General features: G+C 43.2%; 2 protein-coding genes across 14 annotated transcripts in view; one reads left to right on the top strand and one right to left on the bottom strand.

The window, feature by feature from the left end:
- NCOA3 (nuclear receptor coactivator 3) overlaps nt 1–10,832 on the top strand; it is a 94,964-nt gene extending 84,132 nt beyond the window's left edge. For 7 of the 10 annotated variants that reach the window (XM_068149863.1, XM_068149869.1, XM_068149865.1 and 4 more), the window contains 7 exons: nt 673–799; nt 1,241–1,412; nt 2,435–2,731; nt 4,697–4,801; nt 5,116–5,341; nt 5,554–5,728; nt 6,270–10,832. In XM_068149863.1, the coding sequence (XP_068005964.1) occupies nt 673–799; nt 1,241–1,412; nt 2,435–2,731; nt 4,697–4,801; nt 5,116–5,341; nt 5,554–5,728; nt 6,270–6,471 (1,304 nt within the window). In that variant the 3' untranslated portion in view covers nt 6,472–10,832. The remainder of the gene's footprint in view (nt 1–672; nt 800–1,240; nt 1,413–2,434; nt 2,732–4,696; nt 4,802–5,115; nt 5,342–5,553; nt 5,729–6,269) is intronic. The other 3 variants (XM_068149870.1, XM_068149872.1, XM_068149873.1) reach the window with 2 other exon arrangements.
- A 1,417-nt stretch (nt 10,833–12,249) lies between these two features.
- SULF2 (sulfatase 2) overlaps nt 12,250–17,159 on the bottom strand; it is a 152,872-nt gene continuing 147,962 nt past the window's right edge. For 3 of the 4 annotated variants that reach the window (XM_068149874.1, XM_068149875.1, XM_068149876.1), the window contains 5 exons: nt 16,882–17,024; nt 16,537–16,660; nt 14,552–14,582; nt 14,221–14,277; nt 12,250–13,207 (listed from right to left, as the gene is read on the bottom strand). In XM_068149874.1, the coding sequence (XP_068005975.1) occupies nt 13,177–13,207; nt 14,221–14,277; nt 14,552–14,582; nt 16,537–16,660; nt 16,882–17,024 (386 nt within the window). In that variant the 3' untranslated portion in view covers nt 12,250–13,176. The remainder of the gene's footprint in view (nt 13,208–14,220; nt 14,278–14,551; nt 14,583–16,536; nt 16,661–16,881; nt 17,025–17,159) is intronic. The other variant, XM_068149877.1, reaches the window with a different exon arrangement.

Here is a 17,159-nt window from a genome sequence, read left to right on the forward strand (position 1 = left end):
TTTAGGAAGAGACTGGATGGGGTGCTTGGTGCCATGGTTTAGTTGATTAGATGGTGTTGGATGATAGGTTGGACTTGATGATCTCAAAGGTCTTTTCCAACCTGGTCTATTCTATTTCTATTCTATTCTAAGAGGGCACAGTCTCAAGCTGCACCAGGGGAAGTTTAGGCTTGAGGTGAGGAGAAAGTTCTTCACTGAGAGAGTTGTTAGCCATTGGAATGTGCTGCCCAGGGAGGTGGTGGAGTCACCATCCCTGGAGGTGCTCAAGAGGGGATTGGACATGGCACTTGGTGCCATGGTTTAGTCATGAGGTCTGTGGTAACAGGTTAGACTTGATGGTCTTTGAGGTCTCCTCCAACCATGGTGATTCTATTCTATTCTATTCTATTCTATTCTATTCTATTCTATTCTATTCTATTCTATTCTATTCTATTCTATTCTATTCTATTCTATTCTATTCTATTCTATTCTATTCACATGGTGGCACTGTCATATTTAAATCTATGGTCAGTTGTAGTTCTGAAATGATCATGAATGTGAGCTTGTGTATATGCTTAAAAACATGCTAACGGAAAGCTTGTGAAGCTGATTGACAGTTTGCTTTGTGTGAACACTGGAGAGCAAGATCACGCCTTTTTGTTGTTAAAAACACACAAATGTTTTACCTTGCAGGGCCAAATGAGATAAACATTGGCATGGGAGGGAATCCCTATGGACAGCCAGGTCCATCTAACCAACCAGGATCCTGGCCTGACAACATGCTGTCCATGGAGCAAGCATCACGGGGTTCCCAAACCAGGTAGAACTGGGCAAAGTTCACTGTTTGTCAAAAGAATTTAAGACCTGGACAAAAATGAATGTATTTTATGCAGTGAGAGTAGCAGATTGGACTCTATCTATTTCCATTTCCACTGCTGCTGTGTCACTGGGTGTCTTATAACCCAGCTCCACCAAAGGCATTGCCAACAAAACCAATCAATTTGAGAGAAGCGATGTGAAAATCAGCATTCATGTCTCTGCAGCACATGCAGAAGCCAAGAGAAAACAGAGTTTGTGTGTTCAAGGATACATGGCAGTTGGTTGGACATATTAGGACCTACATTTGGAATTTGAAGTAAGAATTAAGAACTTGGTCTTGTGGTAATTACAGTAATTAATCACCTCCAGGTTAACACATTAGGTAAAAATGGTGGAAATGCCTTTACAGTCCATAATGGTCAAAATGGTTTTGTATTTATAGGCAATTAGTTAGAAACTCCTTGGATGACCTCTTATGTCCAGCACCAAATATGGAAGGCCAGAATGATGAAAGGGCACTTTTGGATCAGCTGCACACATTGCTGAGTAACACAGACGTCACAAGTTTGGAAGAAATTGACAGAGCATTAGGAATTCCTGACCTTGTGAACCAAGTAAGAGATTTTGGCTGTTTATTTTCCCAACCCCTTCATGGCTCTGTTACTTGAAAAGAAAGTGAAGAGGGCCTCCTTACTTCCCCTTACCTCCTCATTTTCTTAATTTTCCTAAATCTGCCTTTGGAAGCATCTGCATTGAGTGGTGATTTCCATGGGAGAAGCTCAGTATTGATTAATTTTCTTGTGCCTTATGAAAACATAAAATGGTATCCTAAGCTGATTGGATTATGGCTTGCTACATAGGGGGTTATTTGGGGTATAAATCTGTATGATTCAGTGAACAGAAACTTGTGGTGAGTTTCTTTAGTAAACTATTGTCAGCTGAGCTTGGGTGGTGAACTATGTAACTAGCAATGATGTGTTTAGCGAGTAGGACACTTATATCTAACAAGAGGACACAGTCTCAAGCTGCACCAGAGGAAGTTTAGGCTTGAGGTGAGGAGAAAGTTCTTCACTGAGAGAGTCATTAGCCATTGGAATGGCTGCCCAGGGATGTGGTGGAGTCACCATCCCTGGAAGTGTTCAAGAGGGAATTGGACATGGCACTTAGTGCCATGGTTTAGCCATGAGGTCTGTGGTGACAGGTTGGACTTGATGATCTTTGAGGTCTTTTCCAACCTTGGTGACTCTGTGATCTCTGCCAATTCACCTTGAATTTGCATGGCCAGTAAATAGGTTATGAAGTCTCTTAGATATTTTGGAACTTGCTAAATGCTACAAAATCCTACTGTCACTTGTGCAAACAGCAGTTTAAAAGTGCAGAAGGGTTGAGCAGTGATACTGCTCTGCCTGTGCAAGCAGTGTGCAGCAAACCCAAGGGTTTGGCTTTCTTTGTTCAAAATATTACTAACATTTCTATTTCAGTTTTCTGAAGGCAAATCTAAGTGTTATCTGTCCATGCTGTGCTCTGCCCAAGGAACTACTGCTTCTTGTATGCTGCTTTAGCTTTATTGTATCTTGAGTAATCCCTACAACAAGGAATACACTGCTAGTGAAAACACTTTTTATGTCTGTTCAAGGGACAAGGTTTGGAGCCCAAGCAAGATTCATTTCAAGGTCAGGAATCTTCAGTCATGATTGACCAGAAGGCTTCTTTATATGGTCAGCCCTATCAAGGGCAAGGGGCAGCAATGCCAAGTGGTTTTAGTAATATCCAGGGACAACAGCCATCCTTTAATTCAGTGATGAATCAGATGAGCCAACAGAACAATTTTCCACTTCAAAGTATGCATCCGAGAGCAAACGTGATGAGACCTCGCACCAACACACCAAAGCAGCTCCGCATGCAGCTCCAGCAGCGGCTCCAGGGGCAGCAGGTAAGCCTGGGCTCCTGCCTTCACTCTGTGTGTGTGGGAGTGGGATGGGGTGCAGACTGAACTGTGCTGCCTTACAAATGTGAAAGCTGACTCTGCAGCAGGTGATTGAAGGGATGGATCTTGGACAGTGACAGTACTCTTCATGCTGAGTGCCTAATGGCTGTAGGAGTGAAAGAACCTTTCAGACAAGTGTGTTTGCTTCAGCAGCCTCCTTAGCTAAAGATTAGATTGGTTCCTGCAGCACACAACATTATTGCTACTTAAACCATTACTCTTGTAGCTCTGGATGATCTCTTGATCCATTTAAGGACTGAGTATTTTTCTTCTGAGCCTCACTGGTGCTGTGGTTTAGTAGTCATGAGGTGTTGGGTGACAGGTTGGACTTGATGATCTTTGAGGTCTCTTCCAACCTTATTGATTCTATGATTCTGTAATTCAGTAATCAACTGACACCATTCAATGGGCAGCTGCATTTCTCTTGTAAATTAATTGTAACTTCTTTCCCCCTCCCCCCCCCCCCCCACTTTTTTAGCTAATCATTTTAGCTTATTGAAACCCAGGTTTGTTTTCCATTTATTGATTTGATGCCACTCTGGGTATTTTTATTAAAGGTGTGAGACAGTAGATACAGCAACAGATTTTACTACTGCATTGAAAGCACTGCTTTGAGAATTGCTGCATGATTTCAGTAGTGAATCCCCCACCCTGTGAAAATGCAGTCCTGATGTAAAAATCCAATGCACAAGTCAAACTCACAGAGAAGTAAGATGGTGCTGTGTGGCATAAAGGGCAGTATCTAATCCTTAGGGAATCCTGTGCTCTCTCCTGGCTGTTCTGTTACACTAATTCAATCTGTATGGGGGCAGTGACAGGCTGGAAAGCAGCCCTGAGGAGAGAGACTTGGGGGTGCTGGTGGACAAGAAGCTCAACATGAGCTCTCAGTGTGCACTTGCAGCCCGGAAAGCCAATCAGATCCTGGGCTGCATCAGGAGAAGTGTGGCCAGCAGGTCAAAGGAGGTGATCCTCCCCCTCTACTCAGCTCTGGTGAGACCCCACCTGGAGTACTGCCTCCAGTTCTGGAGCCCCTATTACAAGAGGGATCTGGAGGTGCTGGAACGTGTCCAGGGAAGGGCCACAAGGATGATCAGAGGGCTGGAGCACCTCTGCTATGAGGACAGACTGAAGGAGTTGGGGCTGTTCAGTCTGGAGAAGAGAAGGCTCCCAGGTGACCTCATTGTGGCCTTCCAGTATCTGAAGGGGGCCTACAGGAAGGCTGGGGAGGGACTTCTCAGGATCTCAGGGAGTGATAGGACTAGGGGAAATGGAATGAAGCTGGAGGTGGGGAGATTCAGGCTGGATGGGAGGAGGAAGTTCTTCCCCATGAGAGTGGTGAAGCCCTGGAATGGGTTGTCCAGGGAGGTGGTTGGGGCGCCGTCCCTGGAGGTGTTTAAGCCCAGGCTGGATGAGGCTCTGGCCAGCCTGATCTAGTGTGGGGTGTCCCTGGCCATGGCAGGGGGGTTGGAACTAGATGATCCTTGTGGTCCCTTCCAACCCTGACTGATACTATGATACTATGTATGGCTTTGGGAGTTTCTGATAGAGAGGGAGGGATGAAGACAGAATATGATTATTTTCAGTAAAGCCAGTGGTTGTATCCTTCTGCCCAAAACCATGACTTGGAACAAACTGGTTACTTTCAAGTGCTAATTTCAAGGGAGGAAGGGAAGTACAGCCAGTTAGTGCTGCTAAGTTTTTGGAGGCTTTGCCTTTCTGTATGTTTGAGCTGCTTCACCCTCGATAGTTCGGTACTTCAGGTACTATGTCTAACAAGGCAAAAATTAACCACTGCACTTTATGGATTCAAGAGGTCCATAAAGAACAACTATGTTTTTTTTGGATGGATTGCCAGTAGTGGGTATTTTCAAGCTACTAGTGCTAAAATGGTTGTGTTTTTTTTACCCCAAGTTTATGAATCAGACTCGTCAAACGCTTGAAATGAAAATGGAAAACCCAGTCAGTGGCAATAGCTCAGTGATGAGACCAGTTATGCAGCCACAGGTGGGGTCACAGGTAAGTATGTTAAAATACACTTATAAACACAATTTGTTCAGTGGGTCATAGTGTGCTCATAGCCTTTTCCATGCAGGATATGCTAGCCAATCAACTACTTCATTTATTTAGCACTAATGAGAACTTAATGAAAGCCTTTGACATTGGGATGATTGGGGTTTTTTTTTTTGTACTGGCTGTGTGCTTTCATAACTTTCTGTTGTGGTGATGGATATCTTGCATCTTACAGTTAGAGTGTAGGTGGTTTTAACTGACCATGATCTCATTTGTGAAAGTGTTTTCTAATATAATTTTTTCTTTTCTTTGGGGGATAGCAGCAAGGTTTTCTTAATGCTCAAATGGTGGCTCAGCGTAACAGGGAGCTAATAAGTCATCATTTTAGACAACAGAGGATGGCAATGATGATGCAGCAGCAACAGCAACCTCAGGCCTTCAGTCCACCACCAAATGTGACTGCCTCAGGAAGCATGGATAGTGCTTTGACAGGCCCTCCAATGGCTCAAGTTCCTCCACAGCAGTTCCCCTATCCACCTAATTACGGTACTAGTACTAACATGGTTTTGGTTTTCTGTCTGGTTTTCTTCATTTCTTATTAATCCAACCCACCTCAATGCCTGTCATTCTGAAAAAAATGGAAAATACTGCTACAAAAAAGGATGATTTTTGTTTTCTTCCTTATCATTGTAAGAAGATAAACTGAAAGTACCAGGTTATGGAAACTGAAGCATTTTGTCTGTCCTTTGCTTTTTAAGGAATGAGCCAACAACCTGATCCTGCTTTTAGCAGGGTAGCAAGCCCTCCCAACCCAATGATGTCATCAAGGATTGGACCCTCCCAGAATCCTATGATGCAGCATCCTCAGACAGCAACGATGTACCAGTCCCCTGAGATGAAGGGCTGGCCCTCAGGAAGCATGGCCAGGAGCAGGTAAACCTCTCAATTGTAACCCAGGGCTCAAAAACCATCTTTCAGTTTTCTGAAAGAAGAAACTATTTCAAATAGCTGGGAATAGGAAAAGGAGTAGAGGGAGGCAAAAAGGCTGTATCTCCAGTGTCTGTACTCTCCTTGATCTTTCCTGGTTTAGGATATAGACTGATGAATGTGGCTTATGCTTAGCTCTCTTTATTCACATTGGACCTCTGTAGCTGGAAGCAACAGTCAGACTTTGACTAGTGGACAAATAACTTGGAGGCAAATACAAAAGTTCAGGATAGTATTGCATTGGCCAGTACAGCCCCAACAGAAGCCTCCAAAAAGGCTAGAGGAGGAAACAGACACACATGTGCCTCTGTGTTTCAAAAAGTGCAAAATGCCTTTTGAAAGGGAATGTCTGTTTCTGTGTTGAACAGGTATTAAGTAGAAACCAGTACAGATAAACACAGTTTTATCTTTCACCTGTTGACAGCTGGTGCACAGAAAGCAATGTGTGAACTTGGAAGGTAATTTTATTTGTCCTTTTGTGCTTCAGTTCTTTCCCCCAGCAGCAGTTCAGCCATCAAGGTAACCCTGCAGCATACAGCATGATGCACATGAATGGCAGCAGTGGCCACATTGGACAGATGAGTATCAACACCATGCCCATGTCAGGGATGCCTATGGCTCCAGACCAGGTGAGCTGTACACAGAAAAGATCTGTTGACTCCTTTCCCATGAAATACAATGTGCTTTGAGCCATTCCTCTGGCACAATCCTGCTCTTAGCTATCCAGTTTGTATTTACATCTGTTGACCTACCATTTGTATATCCCAAGAGATTGGTTTTGATGATGTTTCAATCAAATCCAAGCTGTGTGTTGTGATTAGCTGTTGACTTTGAAGTATCATAGGTAGGATCAAGGCTTAAACTCCACAAAGGATGCTTAATACTTCTGAGCCTGGAGAAACCCCAGAGAGCAAAACACAGAGATTGTGAAAAGCATCTTCAGCAGTTGTAAGAGATTATAGGTAATAGCCCTCAGGAGTCAGACCAAGGATCCTGGTAAAACAATGTCCTTCTGGCAGCTGCTGCTGCTGCTTTTACCCTGGCACTGCCTTAGGACAGTTTGTGTATGCATGGCAAGAAACTACAGAAAATTAAGGCCTCTTACTTAAGAGACAAAAGAGCCAGTAAGAGGCACTGCACAGAAGGTTGAAATACTTAAATATGCTTCTGCTGTAATCTTTCTACAAAATAGCAAGGGATGAGTAATGCAACATTGAGATAAGCTGAATTTATTCAAGTAGGAAGTGCCTCATGAAATTCTGTACAGCAACTAAGGAAGCAGCCAAAATAATCTCAGGACTTCAGGGAGACAAGTAAGGTACTGGAGGTCTTTGATAGAACAAATAGCTTGTATAAAGAGGGAAAAAATGAAGGTGAAATGCCAGAGTTTCCAGAGCCATGTGTCATACATACAGTGAGGATTCCCAAGTGGCACGTTCAGGAAATCTGGGACAGCATTTCCTTTCTACAACTCTCTCTTCAGAGCAGAGCAGTGTAAGGCCACCCTTCTGCTTGGAATTTGACTGTCAGGACTTTCCTCTTCAGAATGCAGTACACTGACCAGTGTGTCCAGCACAGGGGGGGTCTGTTTTCTCTGCTGATTCCTTCTTTTCTTTAACAGAAGTACTGCTGACACCTCGAGCCAGCTCCGCAGGCAGGAGTGCGCTGTGCTAACCATGCACTAGTACTCAAGGAAAGCTGCGCATTCCTCACAGCACCTAGTCCTGGCCTTAGGATGGAAACAAGGGATCTGTCCTGTTCATCACCATGATGTCCTAAGATGCTTCATTCAGAGGGGAAAAGAAAACCCCAAACCCCCATGAAACCACAGTGCAGTAGGAGCAGTCTCTGTATTACTGTGTAGTGTGTTGTACAAAAAAAGTCATCAATATTTTTGGCAGTCTGCCTCTAGAGATCTGAACTTGGCAACGGCAGTGTGACACGTGACGGGCAGACTCCTCTTCCCTTATCTGTTTACTGTGGTTATCCAAAGCCCTTTCACTACAGGCAGACAGAAGTGCCTGGCTAAGTCATGGTGGTAAGAATTTCTGATTTCTCTAGTAACAATATCTGACAGAGAATGTAGTTCCTAGCCTTGACTCTTTTTATATGAATTCCTGAATATAAATGCTGCTTTTAATCTCATACCCCCCCAAGAGTCAGAGGATTTCCCAAGCCAAGTGGTAGTGCAAACGGAATTGGCACATACTAGTCCAAAATCCTGCCCATTGAAGCAAAGGGGTGAAAGGAGAGGATGATACCTTTAAATTATTTAAACACAATTGTGACTAAGATTCACATGTTGATGTGCAGCTGAGTGCACTTTATGAAAGACTATATAATGGATTAATGCAATATCTTCGGTAAGGACTTCACATGAAGGTAGGGTGTGCTCACTTTTTTTTTTCCTTCTCAAACAATCTCTTAGGAGTGATTTGCAAAGACTGCATCCTGTAATGTTCTCTGCCTATGGAAATTAGAGCAATAATCTTTCATCTTTTGGAAAAGACCTTCAGAAAAAACTCAAGGCAAGGCACTGCAGTCTGAATCAGAACTTTGCAGTCTTCTTGTGAATACCTTCTGTAAATACAACCTTTAAGATAATGTATTATATCTATGACTTTTGTAGGTCACTAACTCATTTTTGCAGAGTTTGTGAAGCTGAATATTTAACAAATTTGATTTCTGTAAACTCAGAGTAGTTGAGGTCCAAATAGAAAGATCTTTCTTTTTCTTTGGTTGGTTGGTTTTTGTTTAATGAATGACTTGGAGGCTGGGTGACTTTGGCCCACATCTTCGTCGTCTTTGGTCTTCAACACTTCATTTCTTTTTCCATCTGTAACATACAGCTTTTTTATACAAGACCAGTTGTTAAAGGCTTTCCTCTCCACCTGTGAGCACTTTGTTACATTTCTTTTCACCTGAGGCAATTGGACAAAAAAGGCTCTGTGTCGTAAGATGTTAGGACTTTCGTCACCATGGTCGCGTCTTTCTGCAATATGTTGCCTTTATAAGTTGGTGAATCTGGATTGTGTCCCTTTTTTTTGGGGGGGTCAATTTTAATGAACTCTGAGTGTTCCTCAAAGAAGTCTGTCTGTTGCAAAATATTTGTTGTTACATGGCATCCAGAGGTCTTTTTTTTTTTTGTAAGGATATTAAGCCACACTTTAACCAAATGTCTGCACCTCATTGGATTGTTCTAATAGTAATGAATGTATTTTCTAAGCAGGTTACTCTCACACATCAGTATTTAAGTCTTGTTACAAACTTATTCCTATTATTTGCTGATAGGATTTTGGTTCCTTGAAATTAAGGTCCCTCTGCAGTTCCTCCAGTTTCAGGCAGTTACACCGAGTCAAACCTCTACACTTCCATAAGGGATGACCCAGAAATGTTTAAGATGTGTGGTGCTTCTCTTCTCTTGTTCACTGTGTAATGAAAAACTGACTTCTCCCAAGTGAGTAAACAAAAAAATCATCTGTGTTCTTGATTGCTTCTTCTTGGTGCTGTAAGCAAGAGGTGGTTTTATTGTTCAGAGCATTCAGTGATCTTCCATTTTGATAGAACTAATTGTAACTAGAACTGTTCTCAGAAAGCTCATCCCTAGCATACGGCCAGTTGTGTTCCAAAGGGAAGGTAGATTCAACTTGATCTACATTATGCAACCCTGCTTTAGCACTGAGTGTCTAGCTTAGGTGGCTGTCTTTGTTTGAAACCTTCAGTCCAATATGTGTGTGTTTTTTTAATGCAAAGCTTTTAAAAACCCAAGGAACTTTTTTTATTCCTTAGACCATACCTGTTTGAGTACTGCCTACTAAAGCAGGCAGGCACCAATCTCTTGCTTTTTAAACCAAACCTGAGTAGAACAATCTTTGTACCTTGTAGTTGTTCATTATATTGATGGAAACTACAACCATAGATTACTTTCCTTAGGTGAGCTCTTGGACTGTATCTTGCTTTAGACACCTTGCCCTTTTGTTTCAGAAAGAGTGATTCTATTTATACATCTCTGTAAAGCTGGTACCTGACTGCTGTTACAAAAGATCATCAGCTTCTTCTCTGTGTTTAGAATGTGTTTAGAATGCTATCCAGTATCTACATTTTTTTTTTTGCTGAATCCAAAGATTTTTAGTTCAGACTTAAGGGGGCAGTGGGGCATTTTTTTACAACAGCATTTTTCTTGGCAGCACTGATCCTTAAATACTACACCTAGTCCGTAAACCTCACCTACTGCAGTCACCACCACTGACCTTGCAATCAGGTGGAAAAAAAAATCCTTGAAATTTAGCCTCTCTCTCTCTCTCCACCAATTCTATTTTTGGTCCTACAGCAGCAGGTTTTCCTGAACAGTTTGGAAAGACAGCCTGTGTGCCACACTCCAGCAGGAAGAGAACAAACGAGCTGCTACAGCCACCTCTGATCACTGCTGCATAACCAGCATCATTTTGCTGGCTCTGTTCTCTCTTTTGATCACAGAAACCACATTTTGGTTTATACAATTCCTCTTTTGATTACTTCCCCCCCCCTTTTCTTTCAATCTCAGCCTACACTAGTGCTTTTAAAAGTTAACTTTAGAAAACCAGGACCACTTTGGTTTTTTTTTTTCCCAGTCACAAAACAAAAGCTATTGGAATGTTGTACCAATCAGCACACACTTTTCTTTTATTTTAGACTTTCTGTGCAGGCTACCAGATGACAGAAGGCTACAGCAAGTATGGAACCGTGTTCATTCTGAGAGCAATATTTTAAAGACACTTCTCAGGAGAAGGCATACAGTATTGAGAACTGCATTTAAGTTTAGTTTACATTAAGTATTGCTTGAAATAATATCTGTATCTTTTATTTTGAAAAAGAAAAGGAGAAAAAAAAAACACAAACCAACAAAAAAAAACCCCACACCCAGAAAAAAATCATGGGGGGGGGCTGATTTATATGGGGGGAAAAAAACAAAACAAACAAAAAGAGTTGGTTGTAAGGTATTACTGCTCTTCTGATTTTTGTGTTTGGATGTTAATAATAATGTAAATAAAGGTTTCTATTTAAAAACAGACCTGGGTGGCACAGTGTGGTGGCTGTCTGATACTTTAAGGCTGGTAACTGTATCCTGGAAAAGTCAGAAACAAGCTGGAGAGCTAACCTCTAGCAAATGATTTGTGGCCGTAGAAGCTGAAGAAGTGACAACTTGGACCTGCCACCTATGGGCACCTATTCAGCAACTAACCTTGCGTTCACAGCGAGTGGAATTTGTGTTTTTCTCCTTAAATGGTGGCCTTCAGCAGAGCTGAAAGGAGAAGAGGTGGTAGCCTTCCCCATAACTGGGCAATGACCTACCTTTCAGAACACACCAACTGCTGCTTGTCACACACAAGTCCCACAGCGCGGCAGTTTGTGTCGAGGGACACGGTGACTGCTGTAGCTTCTGCCTGGTATGTAACAGCAGCAGTAGGATGCTGGCAGTCACACCCTCACCTTGTCAAAACCACAGGTGGAACACAGAAAGAAAGGTAAGTGCAAACTGTTAAAAAAATCTAACCCCCGTATTGTGTGTACTCACTGCGAAGGGGCAGGCAGGCAGCACTCTTCTCTGGACACAGCAAAAATGTTTCTGTTGGTGAGTTTAAAAGTCAGCCTTTTGGGTTTTTTTTTAACTTATCTGTAGTGATCCAGGATCTCATCCACCTAGCAGATGGTTCTGATAATCCATGAAATCTGTAACAGGTTATAAACAACAGCTATGGCTAGGTTAAGACAGATACTATCAGCATACTTCCAGAACTGAAAGAAAAACAACTTCCGAGAAAACTTTGGGCAGTCTCTTGAGGTGGTCTGTGTCACACTTAAGCTAATTTTTCTGTCTAGCACATATAACAGAAGACCCACAGCTGCTTTCTGATTTTTTTTTTTTCACCCCCTTGGTTCCTAAATTCAAGTATTCAAGTGTGACACCAGAGATCTCTGGCCCTCATGAAGTAAGTCCAGTTGAATTTCTTAATGTGCAAACCCAGGAAGGGCAGCAGAGTAACTTCTGTGACGCATCTGTACAAGTGCAAGTCAGAGCGAAGGCCACAGGCGTCAAGTCTGTCACATTAACCTTTAAAACAAGCTCTAGAGGGACAGGAAAACCAATTCTCATTCCCAGCATCACCACCAGGGCCCCTGCTACACTGTATTGATAAAGATACTCCACCAGGTTCTGCACACTGTGCTGCCACAGGGAAATGACGGCTTTTCCCTTCAAAGCCTTTCAACAGTAATTGTCATTCAGCACCTCTCCTTCTTTGGAGACCAGAACGAGATTGTTCTTTATTGGCTACAAGTATTGGAACTTCTTTTGGAGCTGCCTTTTAAAAAAATCAATGTCCAAGTTCACACTCCTAAGCAAAATGCTGCTCTCTGAAAGGAACTGTTTTGGTTTGGAACATACAATAGAATAGTATCACGTTAAAAAAAACCCCCAAACCCCATACTTCATACAAATCTGGTTTCATTAAAATTTCAGAAGTACATTTACTGAAAGCTTTCAGCACTTTTAAAAGTGGATAAATTCTGACAGGGACTATGTGACATGAAGTAACATTTGGAGAGAGGGGGACCGTGGGCGGTCCACTCTTTTATTAACAAAATTCTTCACAACCTGAAGGAATTGGTTTTCAAACGGTATGTTGAGCAATATTTACACAACCCCTCCAAACACCTTGGTGCCCTGCTAGTCAAGATCCTCTCTCGTTTGCCTAGAGGTGGCAAGAGGATGGAGAAGTAGATGTGGAACTGAAAAGTATCCTCAGAGGACGTTTGAGCAGTATCGTGGTGGTGAGGCTGTTCAATGCTGCTCACTTCAGTTCCTGAAGCTCCTTAAAAGTTCTTTTCCACCATTACCTTTACCCAGTTTGAGGGGAAAGCATCCACGTTTTAAGTCTTGCTTCAGAGCTTGGCTTGATAAAGTTTTTTTTCTCAGGACATCTGAAGATCCAGTTGAACTGAAAAATACTTTAAGTTTACTCCTGCTGTCTCTGTGTACTCTTTGCCCCCTGGGATGGCAATCCTCTTTGGGATGTGGCTGCATCTCCTCTTCTGTCAGCTCCTGGACAGTGTTTGTTAGTGGTGTCTTCTCAAAGTACAATGCCTTGTGAAGCAGGTGAGGTATAATCCAAAGCAGAAAGCAGGTAAAATAGTGGATTTCAGGGACCTGTATTTCTGACAGCACTTCCCAGCATCTATGTAACTCACTCACCAGTGCAAACACTCTATCATCTATTTCAGCCTCAACGTTTGTCCGCTCCTCCAGGCTAATGTTAGAATTTGTTCTGAAGTCGTACAGGATTCCATTGAGTCTGAACAGGGATTCAAGTTCTGGCCAGTTTGTATCCTCATGGAGGTGCAGAGGCTGGAGGTGGTTAGCCCTCCCAGCCTTCCCACAGCTGTCCTCTTTAACAGAAAACAAACAGGAGTCAGTGTGTAACATTCTGGTAGAAGGAGTTAGAAACACATTTTCAGTGATGCCATGCAGGGAAAAAACAACTGAAACACTGTGATCCACGTACAAAACCCATGCTGGGTACATCAGAGAGCCAGTCCAGCTATGTCTGAAGCTTCAGCAAGTGCAAGACTTCTCGCTCATTAGTTCTAGCTTCATTTTTGTTCCAAAGCCAGTCAAACACTACCCTGAAATGAGCAAATCCTCTTGGCCCAGCTGACAGTGCTGGACTCTGCCTGCTAAGGCACTTGTATGTATTTTCTGCCTGCACAATTTTAAGGACACCCTATGATTTTTACTGAGTTGAAGTCTCAACCCTCTGTTTAAGGGGAGGTGCAGAGACAGTAACTGGCATAGCGAAGGAAACCACTTTTCCTGTCTTTAAACTCCTTCTCTCACCTTTGTGCTCTGGCAGTCTGAGAACTGAGTGGCTCTGCTGTTTAAAAGGAGAGTTTAGGATAATGTCAGAACAAAACATGCAGATCTGTCCTGTAGTCTGCTTTCTGTTTAGCTTTTTTTGCTCACCACCTAGGAGGCTGTGTTTGGATAAAGGGAAAACAAATACATGACACTCCCTGAGAGATTACATTCAGTTTTGGTCTTTCTGGCTGGTGAGAGAGACAGGTCAGTAGCTGCTACACATTTAAATTTAGACAAACCCAACATAATGGTCTCTCAACTTTCACTGTCAGTTAAGCAGAACTGGTTTGGTCACCTGAGCATCCAACTTTGCTCAAGTTTAAAATTGCCTGCTCCTGATTACCAGAAAACATCTACCATGAGGTTTTGTACAGCAGTGCATGTCTATGATGATAGCAGTATCTCATTGCTTGCTTAATTTAGAGGACTTCCCCCTTAAAGATTCCATGAGAGTAGGTGATGATGTTAAAGGTGCTGCATGCAAAAGGAGAAGTGAAGGACAGAAAGGAAAAGCTTAATGCTGTGTGAACTGCTCTTGACTCACAGTGACTTGGCAGATGATGGTCTCTTCACATCTGGCCACTTTCGACGCTGAAACTGCCTAATTTTCAAGCAGCAAAAGGAGAAAAAAGTTAACCATCACCAAGAAAACCACCAACACTACAGTCTGAAAGGTGAGGAAGAGGAGTTTAGTCTGAATTTGGATGAAAAATTAGCACATGCTATTACAGAAATGGCTCAGAGGAACAGGGGTGGGAAGGTCTTGCAAATGCCAGTTCAGGCAGCCTCTGCCCCTGTGGTTCCCCCTTCCACACCAACTCCTTTAGCAGGAGGCTGGTAATTAAGGCTAATTGAATCATTTCTTAAAACTATACCTGTACTGCTCGTAGCTTCCATCTTTAAGTCCTAGATGAGGAAAAATTAACAGCGTTACTAACAGTTGCTTGGAACAGAGCGAGGCACAAAGACCACCAAAGACTATGAGCAGATGAAAATGTGGTGATCCTGCTTTGGCAGGGGGGTTGGACTCAGATCTCTGGAGGTCCCTTCCAACCCCTGACATTCTGTGAGTCTGTGTTACTTCCTGGAGCTGCTATTTTCATATTCACTCCCTTATTCTGGGTAAATAAGATTGGAAATTGGGATAGACACATTTGAAACTTTTCTAAGTGTCACAGAATCACCGAGGTTGGAAGAGACCTCAAAGATCATCAAGTCCAACCAGTAACCCAAGACCTCATGACTACTAGACCATGGCACCAAGTGCCACATCCAATCCCCTCTTGAACACCTCCAGGGATGGTGACTCCACCACCTCCCTGGGCAGCACATTCCAATGGCTAACAACTCTCAGTGAAGAACTTTCTCCTCACCTCGAGCCTAAACTTCCCCTGGCACAGCTTGAGACTGTGTCCTCTTGTTCTGGTGCTGATTGCCTGGGAGAAGATACCAACCCCTTCCTGGCTACAACAACGTGTCCTTGCAGTATGTTTAAACTCCCAAACCTGCTGATTTCAAAACACACAGCTCTGTGCTGCATGTACTAAAATGAGACCTGAAATACTGCTCTGGGCTGTGCTGGGCTCAGGTAGATAGCAGCATTTTTGAGGTGGGGGTCTTCAAGCTGTAAAGGCTATAACTTTTTAAAACCAGCATCTCTTATATCCACTTAAAAGGTTTTAAGGGGTAAACAATGGGATTTAAACCAGAGAAACACAAGCAGTTGTACCCTTGGGGTTGTTATAATCATTAATTGTAAAAAAATGAATTGACAGCAATATAAAGAACAGATCCAAGGAGTAGGCCCCAGAGGAAATTTAAGTGATAGGAAAGGATCAAACTAACTTTATTAGAATAAACCTTTATTAGAATAAACCAAACCAGGTTGGAAGAGACCTTCAAGATCATCGTGTCCAACCCATCAACCAATCCAGCCCACCCAAACAGCTAACCCATGGCACCAAGCACCCCATCAAGTCTCCTTCTGAACACCTTCAATGACGGCGACTCCACCACCTCCCTGGGCAGCCCATTCCAATGGGCAATCACTCTTTCTGTATAGAACTTCTTCCTAACATCCAACCTGAACCTCCCCTGGCGCAGCCTGAGACTGTGTCCTCTTGTTCTGGTACTGGGTGCCTGGGAGAAGAGACCATCATCCGCCTGTCTACAACCTCCCTTCAGGTAGTTGTAGAGAGTGATAAGGTCACCCCTGAGTCTCCTCTTCTCCAGGCTGAGCAACCCCAGCTCCCTCAGCCTCTCCTCATAGGGCTTGTGTTGCAAACCCCTCTTAGAACAAGAATGAAGACGACCTCTCTTTGGCATTTCAAGCCATGGTTACAAGAGCACACCTTTAATAGCTTAATGCAACCCTTCTTAGATGTGTCCTTATTTCCCAGCTACCTTGCACTAATGTGGGCAGGGAAAACCTGATCAGCTTAAGCACTAATGTTGTGTAGTCTCCATCCTTAGTGGATTCCATGTCCTGGCTGGATAAAGCCCTGAGTAACCTGGTCTGGCCCTACAGTGAGCAGAAGTTTGGGCCTGATGGAACTCCAGCTGTCCCTTCCAACTCTGATTGTCCTGTGAGCTTGGTAGTGCATTTTTTTCCCCCCCACCTCCAGTTTTGTTCCTTCATCTCCTTCCCTGCATCTCAGCAATTTAAGCATCTCCCTCTAAGCATCATTCTTCATCTTAAGAGCATTACAAATGGAACAAACACAGGAATGTGAGCATGCAGCCATTCACCTCAGCAGGACATCCCTACTATAAACAAACACTACACTGCCTTTGTCTGATAAAAATTTCACAATGTTCCCCATTTCCCTTGGGGAGCAAGTGTAACAGGAGAGGCACTTACCCAGATCCATGTTCCTGGTTCTGGGATTGCATTGTTTGTGGCCTTTGCAACTTCTTAGTTCCATGAGCTGGACGTGGAGCTGATTGAGAATGTCTCTGTCCAGTGTATTCACTGCATTAATCAGCTGCAACAGACAGAGGGTCCTGTTAGCAACAATGGGGATTGCAGCTTGGTAGCTTTCCTATATGGAACACATCTGATTGATTTGGAACAGGAAAGAAGCCAACTCATACTACACGAGATGACTTAGTTCTTGACTACATCCTGCACCAGTATTGTGCTATGTCAGTTTGTCATCAATAAGGAACAAGAATGTATTTCCAGAGCTGGCCTGTGGTCAGGTACCTGATATGGATCCGTATTGAGATCAAAATACTCCAGAAACCCCGTAGCAAATTCACAGAACAGGAAGTTGTGGGTCTCGTTGATTGTCCTCAGACACCAGTAGGTGTTGTTGTTGGCACTGGTACAGGCACAGAAAGGGCCCACTGCAAATTAAAGAGAAATAAACTACAAGCTAGTGCCTTTAGCACTGTTTAGTTTTGTTCAGAGACAGCTCCTCTGTCTGTCTCTCTCTCACTCCTGAGCTCTAAAGCAGAACATGCCTTCCAGCATCAACTTGT

Source organism: Melanerpes formicivorus, unplaced genomic scaffold (assembly GCF_026170545.1).
Source record: "Melanerpes formicivorus ecotype bairdi unplaced genomic scaffold, bMelFor1.0.p_v2 SCAF_19, whole genome shotgun sequence".
Lineage (NCBI taxonomy): Eukaryota > Metazoa > Chordata > Aves > Piciformes > Picidae > Melanerpes > Melanerpes formicivorus.